The 20,917-nt window shown below is 31.8% G+C and overlaps 6 protein-coding genes across 6 annotated transcripts in view; 3 read left to right on the top strand and 3 right to left on the bottom strand.

Moving 5' to 3' along the window:
- Positions 1-554: 554 nt before the first annotated feature.
- On the bottom strand, positions 555-1,512 carry LOC108580160 (rhomboid-related protein 4-like). The gene is made up of 2 exons (XM_017943840.1): positions 1,261-1,512; positions 555-1,175 (listed from the first exon to the last, which is right to left on the bottom strand). The coding sequence occupies exons 1-2, from the start codon at positions 1,381-1,383 to the stop codon at positions 555-557; spliced, it is 744 nt and encodes a 247-aa protein (XP_017799329.1). The 5' UTR covers positions 1,384-1,512.
- Positions 1,513-2,024: 512 nt separating this feature from the next.
- On the bottom strand, positions 2,025-3,349 carry LOC108570264 (F-box/LRR-repeat protein 7). The gene has a single exon (XM_017932102.1). The coding sequence runs from the start codon at positions 3,347-3,349 to the stop codon at positions 2,033-2,035; it is 1,317 nt and encodes a 438-aa protein (XP_017787591.1). The 3' UTR covers positions 2,025-2,032.
- Positions 3,350-4,434: 1,085 nt separating this feature from the next.
- On the top strand, positions 4,435-6,594 carry LOC108570159 (pre-mRNA-splicing factor Slu7). Its single transcript, XM_017931954.1, has 5 exons — positions 4,435-4,751; positions 4,847-5,118; positions 5,206-5,529; positions 5,616-5,913; positions 5,992-6,594. Exons 1-5 carry the CDS (start codon positions 4,524-4,526, stop codon positions 6,592-6,594), a joined length of 1,725 nt encoding a protein of 574 aa, XP_017787443.1. The 5' UTR covers positions 4,435-4,523.
- Positions 6,595-10,245: 3,651 nt separating this feature from the next.
- LOC108580294 (cytosol aminopeptidase-like) lies at positions 10,246-19,057 on the top strand. Its single transcript, XM_017944008.1, has 7 exons — positions 10,246-10,380; positions 10,733-10,848; positions 15,718-16,041; positions 16,113-16,440; positions 16,520-16,788; positions 16,882-17,060; positions 18,484-19,057. Exons 1-7 carry the CDS (start codon positions 10,297-10,299, stop codon positions 18,708-18,710), a joined length of 1,527 nt encoding a protein of 508 aa, XP_017799497.1. The 5' UTR covers positions 10,246-10,296; the 3' UTR covers positions 18,711-19,057.
- LOC108580283 (E3 ubiquitin-protein ligase RFWD2-like) lies at positions 11,633-13,849 on the top strand. The gene has a single exon (XM_017943997.1). It carries the CDS (start codon positions 11,633-11,635, stop codon positions 13,748-13,750), a length of 2,118 nt encoding a protein of 705 aa, XP_017799486.1. The 3' UTR covers positions 13,751-13,849.
- A 755-nt stretch (positions 19,058-19,812) lies between the features above and the next one.
- Positions 19,813-20,917, bottom strand: part of LOC108570186 (mediator of RNA polymerase II transcription subunit 28-like) — a 3,242-nt gene continuing 2,137 nt past the window's right edge. Inside the window, exon 4 of the mRNA XM_017931991.1 lies at positions 19,813-20,464. Within this exon, the coding sequence (XP_017787480.1) occupies positions 20,249-20,464 (216 nt within the window). The 3' untranslated portion in view covers positions 19,813-20,248. The remainder of the gene's footprint in view (positions 20,465-20,917) is intronic.

Raw genomic sequence — 20,917 nt, 5'->3', positions numbered from 1 at the left:
CACAAAATTAAATTACACTTAAACTTCATAGTTGAAAAAATGTATGGAGAATATAGACTGATAATTTGCCTCAATCTATAATGTTATATATGAAATGGTAAGCTGTTGTATAGATAATCTATTTTTTCTTTACAATGTATTATGTAACGCATAAAAATACATGTACAATTAATGTTTATAAACAAAGTGTAAATAAGTTAACACTGATTTTGATAGAAAATTAATTTATTATAGTACAGTTTTTTATATGTGCATATGTATATAAAAATAGTATGCCACCATAAATCATATATTAACACTCTTTTGACTATGTTGTAAGAATCTACATGATTCTGTTTTTACAAAACATAGGTATTTTTATCTTAAACTTCTTATAAATTCCATAAATGTAAGCTATTGCGTACTTAAAGTGTAGGAGTTGTTATGCAGAATATGTTTAAATATATAATTTCAGTTGAATTTTATTTTAGGACAAATACCAAAATTTTTAGTAATAATATGGTAACATCAATTAAATAAAATTTTCACAGTTTGTAACAGCTTTAATTTAAAATTCATCTAAGAAATGAACTACGTCTCCTATAAAATTGTTCTTCATGTATAATAGGAGTACCAGTTACAGTACCTATTATATTATCAATTATTTCACCAATAAAAGTGTAACAATATAAGCAACCAACCAAAATACCTCCAAGATGTCCTATAAATGAAGATTGTGGAACTAAAAGATGAATTAAAATTAGTTCAACCCAAACAGCAATTTTACTAGGAACTCTAAATCCACCCACATCATGAATTCTATCGTGTTCTTCGCACACTAGAAGTACTTTTAATGCAAACAAAACAGCAGAAAACCCAATAGCACATTGGGTATAATATCCATAATCTCCAGTTAATTGCATTAAACCATATCCTAAACCTGCATACATAGCGCTACATCCAAGTGAAAAAATAGCCAGTAAAGTAACAAAATTCATTGCACCATACATAGGTTCTAAATATGAGCCTTTTAAAATCAAAGATATCATATTATAATATAAGTGCATATCTGAACCATGTTCAAAATTTGATACTATGAAAGAATTCCAATCATAATATTTAAATACTTTTATTGCAGATATACAAACTTCTTCTGCATTCCATGGAACTTTTATCAAACCAACATATAGTAAAACCTACAAAAATTATTTTGTACAATTTGTTATAATTTAACGATATTATATTACTTTATTAATTTTATTCGAGTTAAGATTTACTCACTTGTCCAATAATTGTAATTAAAGTAGCCGGTGGAATTTTATCAACACCAAAGTTTAAAGCTTGCATAGCCAATAAATAAACGCCGTATTGTAAGCCTTGTTGTCTCCTCTGAACAGGTCTCATAATTCCACATAACTTTATGAATGAATAAATAAAATTTTTCCTTCTAATGTAGAGATATTTTTTTCGTTTATAATATAGACCGCGTGAATATTTAAAGCTTGAATTATTTCGATGCTTTTAAAGTGTAGAGGTTAGAATACACGAAAGTAAAATAAATGAAGACTAAGATATAAAATATTCACGTTTTAGCATGAATTTTGTACACTTCATAATTACGAATAAATATTTTCGTTTGTATAATATTCAAACGTATTTGTTACAATCAGCACGTCACTTTACAAACACAATAGAACAATGGACCAATCACATGTAAACACATCGATTTATACTACGCTTTCTATTAATATGCTGCATCATCCACTTACAATTTACGGAACTGTGAAATTTCATTGCAATGTTTAATTTTTCTAAATTACGTCATCAACTTAACATTCGCTTAAAATTATACTTTTATTTTAAAAAGTTATAAAATGTTAATACAGCTTTTACAATTTTGTAAAATTTTAAAAATGTTTATTTATAAAATAAATATAAAAATTACATGAAATGATAGCCGTCTTTTTACAAATTAGTATCTAGATAAGTACTAAAACAAGTATTGTTAATAAATAGATTGTAAATAAGGTTAGCAAAATATGGTTTAGAAGACTCAACTTGAGAAACCAGGATTTGTGTGTTCTATGATGCATCTACGGCAATAACGTTTCACTGCTCGGTATCCAACCCATGTAACCCTAGGACATTCACCAATGTTGAGCTGCCTCAATCCTCGTACATAATATGCTAATGCTTCTAATCCAGCATCTGTGACGCGTTCACAACCGCATAAGGATAATTTTTTTAAATTTGGACAGCCAGTAGATAGGGCTTCAAGAGTTGCATCACCAATATCACATTTTCCTATATCAAGAGCTCTTAGACGTGGACATCCGCGTGCCAAAGCTAACGTAGCACTGTCACTAAGTGCTTCACAGCCACGAGCATTTAAGTATCTCAATTTGTAACAGTGCCTAGCAACAACCAAAAGACCAGCATCTGATACACGATCACACTTTCCTACTGAAAAGTATCGCAGAGATGGACCAAGACGTGCTGCCAATTCGCGTACTCCAAAATCTGTGATCTTTACACAATCAGAAACAGACAATTGTCGTAAACTGCCACAATAGGAAGCAATTGCTATAAGACTGGCATCAGTTATACGTGCACATCGTCGTAAGTATAAACAAGCAAGATGTGGCATGCGAGAAAGTGTCAATACTAAGCCAGAATCTTCCACACCATGACAATCACTGAGATCTAATGATTGTAACTGTAATGTTGTTATTCGGCTACATGCTCTTGTTATGCCAATACATCCTGTTAAGTCCAATTCCTTCAGATGTATGCAATTATCTAATATAGCTGTCACATTTGTGTCTGTAACACGTCGGGAATGTCGTAAAACTAATGAAGTTAAACTTAAAAATGGTAACTGGGCAAAAATCCCAGCTAAACCAACAGCACCTTCGAGTATGAGACGACGAATATATGTGTGACATCCTCGTCTGGTTAGGGCATTTAATGCAGCTGTTGCATTTTGGGGATAACGTATTTCTACTTCTTTCCAAAGAGATGGATGCCACGCTATTTCCCAAAGACGCCTGCAAGTTTGAGCAACAGAACAGAGATCTCTGGTACCCAGCCAACTGAATATCTTTAACAGTAAACCATCATCCAGCTGACATAAATCAGTGACATAAATGCACTTTTGTTGTAATAAAATTTGTTGTCTAATTGGAACTGATATAACAGCTGATGAAGATGTTGAACGACAGGCATTGTTATCTAAAGTATGATATCCTAAGTCAATTGCATCTGATGTTGGTCTATATAGACCAACTTTTTGGGATGAATATGCAGTTTCTCTTTCAGAACTGTCCTTTTCCCCAAAGGATGGAAGGAGAAGTGGACATGATCCATCCATTCCATGCTCTATTCTAAATTAAAAGAAACAACAATATATTTCTAAACTATAATAAAATTCACAAAAAATTATATATTTTGTTGATAACATTTTACAACTTTGGTCTGACTATTTATATAAATTCATATTTTACGTATTTGAGTAATATTTATATTTTTTAAGGAGACTTAAAAAAAAATTATAAGTAATAAATGGAAATATTTAAAAAAAATTTTTTAAAAGTAGCTTTAACGTTGGGACTTAAATTTCGCGGGTGTATTGATAACTAATTAATTATCTTATTCAGTACATTAAACAGCGTGGTATTTCATGCTACATAAGTTTTAATAAACAATTACTTACTAGTATGCTATAAGTAGAAAAATCAGCAACAATATGAGACATTACGGAACAATATCGATCTATTTGGTACTGCCTCCATTTTGATCTTACATTCCAATTCTTGAAGCAGCTGGAAATCGTAGTTGTTTCTTATAATGAAGTTACAATATATTAATGTTTTTAGGAATATTAATTAATATGCATTCTTTAAAATTACTTAATTACATACTTAGAATAAAAAATTGAAGCGAAAATATTAAATTTGAAATATGCTTATTTATAAGGCCCCAATACTGTCGATAAATCTCCACTTTTTAAATGGCCCCTATTAAGGTGATTTTCATTGACCAACTTTATAATTAAAAATTTTTTTAGTGTCAATTAAATGTAATTCTTTGTTATTTATAATTGACATTAACTAATGATTTTCCTTACATCTTTTCAAATAATTTTCTTTAAATAATTTGCAATATAAAATAGGATAAAAATGTTTGATCAATAAATACTATGCTTTGAAAATATAAGTTCTGCGATTAGTTTAATTCTTTTTAAATATATATGAAATTTAAACTATAATTTTTATGTAATATGCGTATAGTGTAATATTATATTTTATTAAAGGAAACCTTATAAGCATTAGTTGATTCTTTACAATTTTATAGTACAGTGTTACGGTATATACAGTATGCACAATATTGTGAACTGGCCTTAAATGTGCTTGTATTTCATGTACGTTAGGTTAGTTTTAATACTTATAAGTTTTATAAAGTGAAATGTCAAAAACAAACTTCGTTATGAAGTTGAGATTGAATACAATTGTAAAGATATAACTATTACATATTATTTTATTAAAATGGCTAATACTTTAGCTAATGTACCTGTGTCAAAAATTATAAAAAATAAAAGCAACTGTGAAGATGAACCCAGAAAGAAAAGCAGAGAAGACTGGCGAAAAGCGAAAGAATTAGAAGAAGCAAGGAAAGCTGGTACAGCACCAGCTGCAGTAGATGAAGAAGGCAAAGATATTAATCCACATATTCCACAATATATTAGTGCTACACCATGGTATTTTGGAGCACAAGTATGCATTTATTTTTCTATAGAGTTCATGTTTTTTTAGTATAACAATACTAATATTGATAATATAAAAATGATATAATAATAAAATGTTTTCAGGGACCTACTTTGAAACATCAAAGACCACAGCCTGAAAAACAAAGGAAATTCAGTGGTATAGATGAATGGTACAATCGAGGTGTAGATGCATCCAAAGTAGCAATAAAATATCGTAAAGGAGCATGTGAAAATTGTGGAGCAATGACTCATAAGAAAAAAGAATGTATGGAACGTCCACGTAAAATAGGTGCAAAATATACAAATGCAAATATAGCACCAGATGAATTTACCCAACCTGAATTATCTATGGATTATGATGGCAAAAGAGACAGGTAATAGAAATTGTTGGTTGTATTTGATACATTACAAAATGAAACATACTTTTTTAACAATATTTTAAACATATTCATTTAATGCAGATGGGCTGGTTATGATCCTTCACAACATAGAGCTATTGTTGAAGAATATCAAAAGATTGAAGAAGCAAAGAGGCAAATGCGTGCGGAAAAGTTAAATGCAGAGGGGAATGATGAACAAGATTCAGATAAAGATGAGGATAAATATGTTGATGAAGTTGATATGCCTGGAACAAAAGTAGATTCTAAACAGCGTATTACTGTTAGAAATCTTCGAATTAGAGAAGATACAGCAAAATATTTGAGAAATTTGGATCCAAGTTCTGCATATTATGATCCTAAAACAAGATCTATGCGTGATAATCCTTATGTTGGAACAGAGAGAGAGTATGCATTTAACTATTATACAAATCTCTTAATTTTAAAATTCCTTTTAATTTAAAAAGCAACTAAATACCTATTTGTAATTACAGAGTAGATTATAAAGGAGAAAATTTTGCACGTTTTTCTGGAGATACACAACGACATGCAAATGCTCAGTTATTTGCATGGGAAGCACATGAAAGAGGTGTTGATGTTCATTTACTTGCTGAACCTACGAAATTAGAATTACTCAAACAGGAATATGATAAGAAACGTGATGAATTAAAGGACAAAGCTCGTGATAGCATAATTAATAGATATGGAGGTGAAGAACATCTCGATGCCCTTCCATCTTCTCTTTTATTAGCACAAACAGAACAGTATGTTGAATACTCTAGATATGGAAAGGTATGTAAAGTTATAAATATCTGTAGTATTATAATTCGTTAAATTTCAAAATCTTTTATCATTTATATGTATTTATAGATTATAAAAGGACAAGATAGACAAATAATTCGATCGAAGTATGAAGAAGATGTATATCCAAATAATCATACTTCCGTTTGGGGATCGTATTGGCATGCTGGTAAATGGGGATACAAATGTTGCCATTCATTCATAAAAAATTCATACTGCACAGGAAATGCAGGTAAAATTGCGGCTGAAGCAGCAGCTATTGAAACTAAAAGAATAGCAACTGAAGAACAAAAAGTCGAAGAGGGAAAAGCAGATTCATCGGATGAAAAATCAATGAGTAACGATAGCTCATCTGATGAAGAGGAGAAAATATCAAAAACACTAAAGAAGTCAAAATCTTCTAAGAAAAGGGAAAAGAAACAAAAACAAAAAGAGAAACGAAAAAACAAGAAAAAAGCTGCTAAAATGGAAGAGCAAGATAAGTTGCAACTGGCGTTACAGAAAGAGGAAGAAAGACAGAAAGAAGCAGAGAGATTGTTACAAGTGGACGAAAGAAAACGTCGTTACAATAGTATGTATGAAGTTAAAGAACCGACGGCAGACGAAATCGAAGCATTTCAAATGAAACGAAAGCGCGAGGATGATCCTATGGCAGAATTTCTTAATAAATAGTTTTAAAAGATCAATGATTCTTATAATAACAACACTTAAATATGTTATCGAAAAAAAGTATTGAATGTTTGTTATTATATTATTTGTATACTTAAAATGTAAGTAAAATATACTACAAATTATTTCATTTTACACGAAAGAATAATACAATAATAAGAATTGTACAGAAACATCATGTATATCTTGTACATATAAATATATTTAATGAAATCTGAACAAATTCAATGATTAACATGTTAAATGATTTAATTTGTTATTATTAAGGAAAAACACTAAGAAATAAAACCTATATAAGAAAATGAATTTAGAATAAAATAAAATGACCAGCAAGAATTAACAATTTTGCAATTCGTTCTTTAAAGTGATTGGATGATTTTGAACAGTTCGTAAATTACGCTGATTTTATCGGTCAGCAGGTTAAACTATTTGCCCATGTTTCTCAGGAATTTCCGCCAGATGTCAATACAAAATAAGCGAGGTACTACAGTTGCGAATCTATAACATAAGTGACCAAGGTATCTAGATATCGTATCTTTTAAAGGAATATGTATATACGTTCGCATGCTTGTATGCACTTACACATTCATATATATCTATATAGCTGCACGTATATATATCACACCTAAGTGCTCTCTTGACAGCGATGCCAGAATCGTGGGCCGTGGGCGAAAGCAGTTACCCCCACTATGACCTACCGCCGTCTCCCACTATACCGTCCTCGTGCTCTCACACAAGTGTAGCGGTAGCTCTGTCCGTGTGCGAAGCCTGTTCGGCTCTTTCCGCCAATTACTACGTCACCACGTGACGCTCGAGCAACCTGAGCGCATGTGTAAGAATTAGGAGATTCCCTTTGAATCTCGATGAGACGCAGTGTTTCGAGTATATGGGCGTTTGGGACAAAAATCACAATTTCTAAATTAATCAATTTTCGACCTAAGTTCTCTAATACTTTTTTGAAGAGAATTCAAATATGCATTGATTGGCACATAAAAAAATATATGGTTTCATTTAAAAAAAATTGTAGCGATCTATATTTTTTATCGAATAAAAACTTTTTTGTAAATTTTCATTAACACGATTTATTGTCAACTGAATACTGATTAACTTTTGTTTGAAAAATTTGTTCATCAGTTTCGCGGAAATACCGGCAAAATCATAGCGGCCGTTTCGCATACAGGGGTTTGAGAGACAAATATCATAACTTTGTATACATTCAAAATTTCTCTTATATTTTTGTTTTGTAATTTTCATTAGGTAATTAAATAACAATATAAGTAATAAAAAAATTGAATAACACGTACAATAGTAGGATAGGACGCTAGAATACTGAACGCGTCAATAATGATTTTGACAATTTTCTTCATTTTGAGCAAATTTGAGCAGTTAAATTTGACATTAATATGAAGATTTATATGTTCAAAATTAATATACAAAAAATCACAGAGGTATTACTCGGTACTTTTTTTAAAAGTCTCGTTAAATTTGATAAAAATTTTACATAAAAAATTAGGAAAATTTATTACTATTGTATTAAAATTCTGTGTCAGCTTCAAAGGTATTCAGGTACTAAAGATACAAATTGTAAAAACAGTACAAACAGAAATTTTTTGCAATGTGCACATCTAACAAACAATATTAAATTACAATTACATTTGTTATTTTTTATATTTGGTGGAAAATAGACGCAGATAGTTCACGGTGAATGAATGATTATATTTTTATTATCTTCAAGCGGTTGAAAAGACATAAAAGTAAAAATATAAAAATTAAATAATGTTATAATTTTATTGTACAAAGATCCGAACTCAGATTACCCGCTTACGAAACAAACATCCTGTGCACTGGCTCACTGCCGATTGTTGATTAGATTAGATTGTAGTTGTTAGGGATTGGGTTTATGGCACGGCCGTTCTTTCATGCGATTTTGAATTACACACCTTTCCTTTTTTTTTGCCTTCAGCCAACTAATTCTTTTTAATCTGTCAGTGAGGCCCAGGAAGCATTTATGGCGGTAGCAACATAAAGTTTCTGCGCGCCACATGTCTTCCTGGTGCCCACTCGTGACAATCCGACAAATAGTGCCGTGCCATAAAACCTTCCCCGTCGCCCCGACCGCTCAAGTCCCATTACGAGCGAGCTACCCTTGGACCTCATGCCCCCGCAACCGCGACGTACCACTACCCTGCCAACTGGGACTTCCAGGATGGGCGGTGTGCTAGCGGGTCTGGAGGACTGTCCGAAGGGTAGTCTCGCTCTAATTGGCGCACACCATCACCTCCCACACATCCACTTTTCTTATAAATAGCGACACAACACCCTCAAGAGACAGATTATTCTTTTTTGTATAAAGATCGACACGCACACCACACTGAGACCTAGATTATTTTGAAATACAATATTGAAATACGTGAGACAAAATTTTATCTTCACCAACATCACACCATCCATCGAACCAGCGACAGCATAGCGCCACCACTCTCGAACTTATTACTTGTTCGAAGTACAAGACGCAACAGTAGTACCTAAACTTTTGAAGTTTTGGGGAAGTAATTTCAATTGTTTATAAAAAATGCGCATTGAAATGAAATATTTTACAGAATGTCATTTTTCGAATTCTAGATTTATTCCTTCAAATTTTATCAAAATCCCCGGGAGACAGGTACATATGTAGTCTCCTTGGTAAGTGCTTTGCACATCAATATTTCTCAAATTTTTCATTTCGCTGAAAAGTTAGAAAATGAAATTACAAACTAATTAAAAATAAAATGTAACACTGACGCACAGTGTTTCGAGCAATGGACAAAAATCAGAAATTCAAAGTGTAAAATCTAAAATTTTTTTCATTTTAATATGTTAATAACAAACCATAGTTTGTAATATTGCTTATAATTTTGACTGAATACGTCCATTTGTTTGTTACGGGATACGCTTGTTGTGTCCTCACACGGAGCATAATATTGGTTTGTGATGGACCGGTCGGACATTCAACGTACATATGTGGGTGATACGTCGTACTCCACCAAGTCCGATAGGATTGGAACCTTCGACGTACATACATATGTGGCTAATACGTCGTTCTCCGAAGGATGGAAAGGTTGGATGGTTGTGAGGACAGTGCGTATCGTAATGTCAGATATACCTCGAGCGGTAAATATATATCCTTGTGAGTTTAGCTGATTCGTAACTAATGTTACTCAGGAGAGGCTTGGTTGTAATGAGCGAGTCTAACCTAACAAAGCTATATATTCTAGTATAAATGCAAAACACAAACAAAATACAAAAAAGTTTTTATTTGATAAAAAATATAGATCGCTACAATTTTTTTAAATGAAACCATATATATTTTTATGTGCCAATCAATGCATATTTGAATTCTCTTCAAAAAAGTATTAGAGAACTTAGGTCGAAAATTAATTAATTTAGAAATTATGATTTTTGTCCCGAACGCCCATATACTCGGAACACTTTGTCTCACCGAGATTCAAAGGGAATCTCCTAATTCTTACTCATGCGCTTAGGTTGCTCGAGCGTCACGGGATGACGTAGATAATTGGCGGAAAGAGCCGAACAGGCTTCGCACATGGACAGAGCTACCGCTACACTTGTGTGAGAGCACGAGAACGGTATAGTGGGAGACGGCGGTAGGTCATAGTGGGGGTAACTGCTTTCGCCCACGGCCCACGATTCTGGCATCACTGAATTATGGCATTGTCTCTTATCAGGGGTAAGGGTCTGCAATACGGAAATACGCAGTTACGTTTCTTATCCAGCATCTCGACCATGAAGGTAATTATAACGTTATTTATTTGTGCACTGAATTGTATTCATCTGTGTTCTTTAATTAAATGAACGGTATATTCCTACTTTGCGCAATAAACTGTTGAAGTGGAGAATTTTCGTTTCGGTATTCAAAGATCGTAGAAAGGGAAAGGGGGAGAAACATTTTGTCGAGATATACAATTTATGAATTGTCTTAACAAAGAGTATTATTACTCCTCTTTTATCTAATTTTTTTCATAATAAAACGATTTCGATAGAAATAATGATTTTGTTTTGTGAGGCTATGGTTCGACTACATTGTATTCTTAACGAGATTTCTGCGTTCGGTATTTATTCCTGATATTTTAATTTTCAACAGAAAGGATTGGTGCTCGGTATATACGAAACAGACGATGAAAGCAACATTTCATTGACTCCTACGGCGGCTAAATATGATGAACTAGTTAAAGGAAAACTGCAAAAAAATATTTTGTTGTAAGTCCGAAGTTGTTTTAGTAACGTATAACATATTTCGTGTTGTAATTACATCTTTTCGTATCATGTGTTTACATAAAATCTCTGTTAATATTCTTTTCACTAAACACATTTTTTTTCATATAATATGTGAAAACCCAGATCATAGATGTGTGTCCATATTCAGGTATAAGTATTGTATATGTAACATTGAACAGTTTTCTTTCATACGAAGCAAGTACTTCATTAATTCAATATAAACCAATATTTATATAATAAATGGAATAAAATTATGATAAGATTAATTTATAACACAGAGCATAATTTTATGTATTATTTTTGTATTTTCATTTTAAAAGTGATATGAATCAACATTAATGAATATTTAAATGTTTTGTTCATAGTTTCAGCCTGAAACAATTGTCATAATGCTGCCTGAGCTTTACATATAATATTCAGAATTGCTTTTCCTTTATTGTTTTAAAAACTTTTCCATAAAGTATTTTCTGTTGACAAAACTCTTGAATTTGAGTGAAATTTGTGTTCCACGAGCTCACTGGCATTATTTTCATTGTTTCAGGAGAGACTAGACTGAGAGACGGTATTGTACGCATGATATGAAGCAAAAACTCGCTGCACAGAAGGAGTTGCCAGACACATTTTGTTATACAAAAAATTTTAATAGTGCATTATTTATGAAATAATTATTTCTTTAGATTGGTTATTAGTCAAGTAAAATTACTATTGAAGAGCTCAAAAAAACTTCAAAAAATATGAAATTAAAAAGGCAGATTAAAATTACCAGATGTATTTTAAAATAATTAAATGTATTTCAAGAAGTATTATTCAATCAAGAAGAAAAATGTCAGCTATCAGTGATAGTAACGTGGGAAATGATAGCACTGCTGGAAGCAGTGGGAGTGTAGGTGAATGTAGTAGTAGAATGAGTAAACAACATCATTCAGCAAATGTTCTCCATAGGATTAGTGGTACACTTGAAGATAAAAATAATGATTATCTTTGTCCTATTTGTTTTGAGATAATTGATGAAGCTCATATTACACGTTGTGGTCATACTTTTTGTTATCGTTGTATAGTAAAATCATTGGAAGCCAATGGACGTTGTCCAAAATGTAGCTATACATTAACTCAACAAGATATTTTTCCAAACTTTTTGTTACATGAATTAATATCAAAATATAAAACTAGAATTAAGGGTTTAGCTGAATTAGGGTCTTCATATGCTGCTGATGGTAGACACAGAGCAGTGGGTACAGATTTATCTGTACCACCATATGATGGATTAAGAGATATTGTAGCTGCAGAAAGTGCTAATCTAACTTTACCAGATGTAAATGTAATGTTAGAAGTGCTAACACAGAGAAAACATTTACTGGAAGCAGAAACATGTGCAGCACAGAACAAACTGCTGCATGAATTTTTAAAACATTTACTACAACAGAAGGAAGAACAAAAGAATCAACTACAAAAAGAAATAGCTTTGATTAAAAGAGACATGGAAGAAGTTGAGAATATTTTAAGGGATGTTCAAAATAAATGTCCTAAAGTAGAAGATTTGAAGAAATCAAGTGAAAATGACACTGTACAAATGTCAGCTATTAGAAAAGAAATGATTGGTCTTATAGACATAATAGATTCAAACATGGTAAAGCCAAATGAAAAAGCAAGTGCTGTTGGAAGTGATACATTTGTTAATCCTACAGGGAGTAAAAAGCAAAATGATTATGCTGTTGGATCTACTCTAGCTGTACGTAGGAAGAGGATGCATGCTCATTTTGATGATTTTGTTCAATGTTACTTTGATTCTCGTGCTAAAGAACTACTTCTTGGACATAAGTCTCAAAGTCAGAGTGACTCATGGCAAGGCACAAGTTCTGGACTTGATGTGTTTAGAGAAAATCTTGTCAAATTTTCAAGATATAAATCATTACGTCCATTAGCAACTTTGAACTACTCATCAGATATTTTTAATAATTCTACCATTGTTTCGAGCATTGAATTTGATAAGGATAATGAGTTCTTTGCAATAGCTGGAGTTACAAAACGTATAAAAGTATTTGATTATAGTGCTGTAATAAGAGACACTGTAGATATACACTACCCATGTGTAGAAATGGTTTCTAGCTCCAAAATATCATGTGTTTCATGGAATTCCTTTCACAAAGGAATGCTAGCATCATCTGATTATGAAGGAACTGTAACTGTATGGGATGCTGCAACAGGTCAAAGAACCAAAGCATTTCAAGAACATGAAAAGAGATGTTGGTCTGTTGACTTCAATGATGTAGATACTAAGCTTATAGCATCAGGGTCAGATGATGCTAGAGTTAAGTTATGGTCTTTGAATAACGATCATTCCGTTGCTTCTTTAGAAGCAAAAGCTAATGTATGTTGTGTAAAATTTAATCCACGTAGCTCGTGTCACTTGGCATTTGGATCTGCAGATCACTGTGTCCATTATTATGATTTACGTAATATGAAGGAAGCACTGTGCATTTTTAAAGGTCACCGCAAGGCTGTTTCATATGTTAAATTCATTAATAAGGAAGAAATAGTGTCTGCAAGCACTGATTCACAATTAAAAATGTGGAATATTAATAATCTACATTGCTTGCGTTCATTTGTTGGACATGTTAATGAGAAGAATTTTGTAGGTCTTGCTACTGATGGTGATTATGTAGCTTGTGGATCAGAAAATAATGCACTTTATATATACTACAAAGGTCTTACAAAGCAATTATTCTCTTACAAATTTGATGCTGTTCGAAGTATATTAGAGATACCAGAACGAAGAGAAGAGGATCTGAATGAATTTGTGTCTGCAGTTTGTTGGAAACAAATGTCCAATGTTGTGGTAGCAGCAAACTCTCAAGGAACTATTAAAATATTAGAACTTGTTTAAAGATATTAACAACTTTAACAGCACTTAACAGACATTGACATATTTAAATATGATATATATTTTGAAACTTATTCAATTAAGTGTTCAGACATGAATAACAACGAGAAGTGAAAATTGATTCTAAATGTTATAGTAATTTGTTGTAAGCCAAATTAAAAAAAAACTGTTTAATACATTGAAATCTAAATTATTAGAGACTGACTTATTTGAGAAAGTAATACTCTGAGTGTTAAGCTGCACAAATCTTTTTTCATTATATATTTAATGAACATATGGGTATTGTTACTTATACTATTCTCATTTTTTTCCAATTTAAATATAATTTAACAATAGACTGAATTTTAAAAATAAATAATTCATATGAATACATTAGTGATACATGTTTACATCTGATAATTTTTAATGTGGAATATGGCCTTCTATGACATGCTAATTTAGTTGTGTTCTATATTCCAAAATTAATGTATTTGCATAGTAATAATATCAATTCACATATAGTAAAACATTCTTATTAGATAAATTTTATTTTCATTATTATTATCATTGTATTGTCATTATCTTTTTGTATTTTTGGCCATAAATATTATATGGTATTGGTATTTGTTTATAATTAAATCGTGTGTTATTTAATATTTTGTTATATACAATGATTCTTTCTAATTCATTAAATATGATTTGTGAATGTTGAATGCACCGTAAAATTTTATTATTCTAAATAATTCACCAAGTAGAAAATATTTTTGTGACATGTAATAATATGTAAAAAGGAAACATATTTTAAATTATCGATTCATAATGATTATGACATAAGAATCTAATCTTGTAAAGGTGTGATCCTTAAAGTACATCTTGCCAAAGTAGCCTAATTACATTACATTCAAAATAGTAGAAATGTGTAAGTTGGTATAAACAATGCTGATACTGTCTATTCAATTCAATTTGCACCAAGAACATCATGTCAGGTAGAAGATAGTAAATGTGCTTGGATTGCATTAAGTTCCTACTACCAGTGTTAAATCACTGTCTTTGTATATTAGTGTCAGAGCTAAGGAAAGATAGAATTTGTAATGAAAAATCGTAAATTGTAAATATTTTTAGTTGTAGTAGTTGTAAATATTTTTAGTGTACTTATTATATTATAAATACGTTGATTCTAATTAACAATAACTTCTTCAAATAATATTAATAATTACTAGATGAAATGATTTTATCAAAGAAAGGCAGAAAATTTACATTTACTATTTTCTATTTACATATTATTTTACTTAGCTCTGAATAGTACATTTTAAGCAAATGTATATCATGGCTCATACTTCTAAATATCAGTGTGTCAATTTTTAATATTTTCTTTACGATTTACGTAATAATAATTAAGCAAACAATGTTACAAATACAAAACCCCATGACAAATTTACATACTTAAATCTGTATATACAAGAAAGCGAATTTTGGTAATAAGAATGTAGTGTTACACTGTACTTTATTATATTCAGAGGTAATTCTTTACTATTGTAAATTCTTATGAATAACAAATGCATTGAAAATAATTGTGGCGCCTACTGTTAATGTATTACAAGTGCAAATCAATTGTCTCCATTATAAGTCAGAAAATATAGTTGTGAATTAATATGTAGCTCTAATTGTGAAAAGTAATTGTAATTTTAATCTAACTAATAATTAGCACAATTATTAGAGACATAATTAGAGTAATTTTAAAGAAATATATTCTAGGATACATGTAAAGGATAGTATATTTTTAGATTATATTTTAAAATTGAAAATGCTGCAGCATATGCTATACATGTCCAAGACGCCTAGAATTATTGTAATGAATAAATTTGTGAATTTGTGTCTCAGTATGTCCTTCAACAAAATTTTTAATTTTGTATATACTCCCTTGCCTTAGTGATGCAAATCTTATTAAATAAGCAACTGTAAATAATATTTTTATACTTATACCACTACAGAGCAGGTCCAAAAATTCCCAAAGGTCATGCTAGAGTATTTTGGGGATTGGATGAAAAGGATTATGCAGGAATTGCAGTTGTTGGTCTTGGAAAAAAGAATCTTGGTATTAATCAACTTGAAGAAATACATGAAGGAAATGTTGTATTAGTGGGTTGTCGTGCACTGGATGCAGTTGAAATAAAAGATATACAATTAGAAACATTAGGAGATGCAGAAGCTGCAGCAGAAGGAGCTACATTGTCAACATGGTTCTATCAAGGATTGAAAAATAAAGAGAAGCAAAAAGTACTTCCAAATGTTTCACTATATGGTGAAGAAGGAGAGTAAGTATTACATTTTGCTTTTAAATATTTCTTTATTATCATAATATAATAATAAAAATTTTTGTTTAAAGGGAACAATGGCGAATTGGATGTATTAAAGCTCAAGCTCAAAATTGGGCGCGTCATCTAGCAGATACCCCAGCTAATTTAATGACGCCCACGATATTTTCTTCGGAAGTGTGCTCGGTGCTTACCAAATTAGGAATTAATGTAAAAGTACATGATAAAGAATGGGCAAAAGAGAAAAAAATGGGTTCTTTTCTTAGTGTATCTCACGGTAGTTGTGAACCACCAAAGTTTGTTGAAATTCATTACGAAGGTGCTAATGATAATAATACCCAACCAATTGTCTTTGTTGGAAAAGGTGTTACTTTCGATTCTGGCGGTATCAGTCTCAAGGTGAAATAATTACATGTTCAAATTAAAGATAAGTAACTACATATTCAAATGATTTAACATAGATATGTAATAATCTTAGCCTCCAGCTGATATGGATGAAATGCGTGCTGATATGAGCGGTGCAGCATGTGTAGCAGCCGCTATGCGAGCTGCCGCTGACCTTAAATTAAAACTGAATATCATTGGTTTGATACCACTTACTGAAAATTTACCTTCTGGAACTGCAACTAAACCAGGAGACGTTGTAGTTGCAATGAATGGAAAAAGTATCATTGTAGATAACACCGATGCGGAAGGTCGACTTATCCTTGCTGATGCACTTTACTATGCTCATGAATTTAATCCAAGGTAATTTTTACATAAATTAGAAAATCTATTGCAGTAGATAAGATTATTTAACATAGATACATATATATCGAATATTTCTTTTTACATATGCAGCTTTATCCTGGATATTGCAACACTAACGGGTGCTATGAGAATTGCTTTAGGAGGAGCAGCAACTGGAGTTTTTACAAATAATGGTACACTTTTTGAGAAATTAAAAAATGCTGGTACTCTTACTGGTGATAGAATGTGGAGACTTCCACTTTGGCAGCATTTCACGGATGAAATGACAAGTAAGGAAATAATTTGATGGTAGTACACTAATATTTTGAACATTGAAAAGGCGTGACACATCAAATAATTTGATGTTATTTGCAGAGAAAGTTAACTCAGCTGATGTGAGAAATGTTGCGAAAACCAAAACAATGTTGTATTAGTGGGTTGTCGTGCACTGGATGCAGTTGAAATAAAAGATATACAATTAGAAACATTAGGAGATGCAGAAGCTGCAGCAGAAGGAGCTACATTGTCAACATGGTTCTATCAAGGATTGAAAAATAAAGAGAAGCAAAAAGTACTTCCAAATGTTTCACTATATGGTGAAGAAGGAGAGTAAGTATTACATTTTGCTTTTAAATATTTCTTTATTATCATAATAGTATAATAAAAATTTTTGTTTAAAGGGAACAATGGCGAATTGGATGTATTAAAGCTCAAGCTCAAAATTGGGCGCGTCATCTAGCAGATACCCCAGCTAATTTAATGACGCCCACGATATTTTCTTCGGAAGTGTGCTCGGTGCTTACCAAATTAGGAATTAATGTAAAAGTACATGATAAAGAATGGGCAAAAGAGAAAAAAATGGGTTCTTTTCTTAGTGTATCTCACGGTAGTTGTGAACCACCAAAGTTTGTTGAAATTCATTACGAAGGTGCTAATGATAATAATACCCAACCAATTGTCTTTGTTGGAAAAGGTGTTACTTTCGATTCTGGCGGTATCAGTCTCAAGGTGAAATAATTACATGTTCAAATTAAAGATAAGTAACTACATATTCAAATGATTTAACATAGATATGTAATAATCTTAGCCTCCAGCTGATATGGATGAAATGCGTGCTGATATGAGCGGTGCAGCATGTGTAGCAGCCGCTATGCGAGCTGCCGCTGACCTTAAATTAAAACTGAATATCATTGGTTTGATACCACTTACTGAAAATTTACCTTCTGGAACTGCAACTAAACCAGGAGACGTTGTAGTTGCAATGAATGGAAAAAGTATCATTGTAGATAACACCGATGCGGAAGGTCGACTTATCCTTGCTGATGCACTTTACTATGCTCATGAATTTAATCCAAGGTAATTTTTACATAAATTAGAAAATCTATTGCAGTAGATAAGATTATTTAACATAGATACATATATATCGAATATTTCTTTTTACATATGCAGCTTTATCCTGGATATTGCAACACTAACGGGTGCTATGAGAATTGCTTTAGGAGGAGCAGCAACTGGAGTTTTTACAAATAATGGTACACTTTTTGAGAAATTAAAAAATGCTGGTACTCTTACTGGTGATAGAATGTGGAGACTTCCACTTTGGCAGCATTTCACGGATGAAATGACAAGTAAGGAAATAATTTGATGGTAGTACACTAATATTTTGAACATTGAAAAGGCGTGACACATCAAATAATTTGATGTTATTTGCAGAGAAAGTTAACTCAGCTGATGTGAGAAATGTTGCGAAAACCAAAGGTGGTGGTTCATGCACCGCAGCTGCTTTTTTACGCGAATTCGTCCCAAATAATACACCTTGGATGCATTTAGATATTGCAGGAGTAATGGGTCCTGGGCCTGATAAGTTACCATATATACCGGCTGGAATGACAGGTCGTCCGACTCGTACGCTTATCCAGTTTTTACAGGCATTGTGTTAAAATTTACAACTATTTTTAAGTTGTATGGTGCAAGTTTATCTATTTTTATATATATACACGTATTGATATGTGTATACACACATGTATATATGTATATATAACTTTGTCTCTCTCTCTATATATATACATATATATGTACGTATACACACATTTTATCTATATATACTGCCCACCTCCCTTCTTACATTCCGACATTTATATAAACACATTAGAGTTGAATACAACGAATTAAGTCAATCGGAATGTAAAAGAAAATCGAGTCTTACACATCTTATCAAATTTTGTAACCATTATATTTGTGTACAGAATTATATCTTTACAGTACAGCAATACCTAGTACAAATCTAATGAACTTTCTTTTGTACAGCTTGTTTTTATTCATATTATATAAAATGTTCAATTTATTAAAGTAATTGACGAAAGCGTCAATGAACATTGATAATCATTAAATGAATAAGAGGCATCCAACAATACCAAAAAAAAAAAAAAAGTTTAAATATATGACATCTATAGAATAGAATACAGTGTACTAAATTTGTACAAAAAATAGCCTAATATAAAATAGAGTTATCCATGGGAGGTATATTAAATTTGGGCAATTTATACTTTATTTGTGTCGCGTCTGAAATACATCTGACTTTTTTTTTATCAACATTGTGTAAAACATTACACACGACTTGTAAAGTGCTAATAACTATTCGAACTTAATATAATAAAATACAACATGATTTATTGTATGAAAATTCGTGCTTCTAATTCTATGTACATGTGAAATTTATGTTAATATTTTTCGACCATATGATCTCGTTATGTACAGTTTTCGCAGCTTGAATAGTTCAAAAGGACATACTGGTTATTCTGTTTTTGCACATATTGGTGCGTTTTTTTTTTTTATATATAGTCTTCTGAGTTATTATAGAGTAATAAAAAAGAACCCCAGTATAAAACTTAAAAACAAAAGATCAACAATATTTTTTAGAACGAACAAAATATTTCTGTAAAGAAGACTAAATTGTGTTTATATATTGTGTTCGTTATTTATATTGAAACGATTCAATAAAACTGGCATTGTTTAATTATTATTTTTCAATTGAAACCCTGTTTTTCAGAATAATTAAACCGGTATGCATAATTGCGCGCATTTGCATCGTACATATTTTTGTACAAGCATATTATATAAAATCATTGCAACACATACTTAATGTTAAATTAATAAAGCATTTAGGTGTTTTACTACTGCAAATAAAATCTATAACTTCGAGAACCATTTTTTGCGGTCGCAACAATTTTAGATATAGGAACGGTATCTTACAATAACAACTTAACTGTAAATGTATTCATGTACAAGACGGGGGAGGCTGCTGCTGTGGAGAGGGAAGGGGCGCTGCCGCAGCAGCTGCAACTGCGGCAGCAGCAGCATACGACGACGGGTCCGAAGTATCGAGAAGTGGTGGTGGCGGAGGTAAACTTCCTCCTCCGCCTCGTCCTCTTCCTCGGCCTTTTCCTCGACCCCGACCCCGGCCCCTCCCCCTTCCGCGTCAACTCCGCCTTTCGGGCATTCCTATATTGCTCGTTGTCTTTTCCAGGAAAGCAAGGGGACCCTGAAGTGCGCTACTTCCTACACTTCCAACAGGGAATCCTGCTCTTGCACCTGTCACACCTACTCCTTGTGTCATGAACATTCCTTGTTGTCCAACTGAAACTCCAACTCCTTGAAGACCTGATGTGGGAGGAGCACCAGATCCTTGTTGTACCTGTAACATTACATAAAATATTCTATCATAATAATTCTGTTGTCATATTGAATACAATATTTTCTTAGAATCTATTTGACTTATCGATAATGATGCTGAACGAAAACAGTGTTTAGATGGATTGAAGATAGCACTGAAGAGATTACTGAATCATGAAAATAAAAAAAAACTGTACATACATGCAATATATTGGAATACACAAGTTCATAAATAAAATTAAAGATCGAGTTCTGATCATTACAAGCCAGTAGGATGTATTAGGAACAGTAATTAGATAGGCAAGGGAAATGAAAGAAAGCACAATGTTTTTCTTTTGCCATGAATAGAAATTTATTCTGCAAACATCTACTTGCATGTAAAAACAATATAAGTAAAACAGCATAATTTGTTTGCAGTTATTCATTTTCACGAAGGACTGCAATAATTTGATTCAATGGATGTCTAAATATTATA

Source organism: Habropoda laboriosa, unplaced genomic scaffold (genome assembly GCF_001263275.1).
Source record: "Habropoda laboriosa isolate 0110345459 unplaced genomic scaffold, ASM126327v1 scaffold23, whole genome shotgun sequence".
NCBI classification, from domain to species: Eukaryota; Metazoa; Arthropoda; class Insecta; order Hymenoptera; family Apidae; genus Habropoda; species Habropoda laboriosa.
Note: the sequence above shows the minus strand (reverse complement) of the source record. Positions and strands in the feature narration are given on the sequence as shown.

What these genes read in the sequence shown, in the direction of transcription:
- LOC108570264 (XM_017932102.1), bottom strand. Translation starts at nt 3,349, where the DNA reads ATGGATGGATCATGTCCACTTCTCCTTCCATCCTTTGGGGAAAAGGAC.
- LOC108580283 (XM_017943997.1), top strand. Translation starts at nt 11,633, where the DNA reads ATGTATTTTAAAATAATTAAATGTATTTCAAGAAGTATTATTCAATCA.
- LOC108580294 (XM_017944008.1), top strand. Translation starts at nt 10,297, where the DNA reads ATGGCATTGTCTCTTATCAGGGGTAAGGGTCTGCAATACGGAAATACG. An exon ending in CCAGCATCTCGACCATGAAG is followed by an intron (nt 10,381 to 10,732) that starts GTAATTATAACG and finishes AATTTTCAACAG; the next exon opens with AAAGGATTGGTGCTCGGTAT. An exon ending in CTATATGGTGAAGAAGGAGA is followed by an intron (nt 16,042 to 16,112) that starts GTAAGTATTACA and finishes TTTTGTTTAAAG; the next exon opens with GGAACAATGGCGAATTGGAT.
- LOC108580160 (XM_017943840.1), bottom strand. Translation starts at nt 1,383, where the DNA reads ATGAGACCTGTTCAGAGGAGACAACAAGGCTTACAATACGGCGTTTAT. An exon ending in TAATTACAATTATTGGACAA is followed by an intron (nt 1,176 to 1,260) that starts GTGAGTAAATCT and finishes TAATTTTTGTAG; the next exon opens with GTTTTACTATATGTTGGTTT.
- LOC108570159 (XM_017931954.1), top strand. Translation starts at nt 4,524, where the DNA reads ATGGCTAATACTTTAGCTAATGTACCTGTGTCAAAAATTATAAAAAAT. An exon ending in TATGTTGGAACAGAGAGAGA is followed by an intron (nt 5,530 to 5,615) that starts GTATGCATTTAA and finishes TTGTAATTACAG; the next exon opens with AGTAGATTATAAAGGAGAAA. An exon ending in AATACTCTAGATATGGAAAG is followed by an intron (nt 5,914 to 5,991) that starts GTATGTAAAGTT and finishes ATGTATTTATAG; the next exon opens with ATTATAAAAGGACAAGATAG.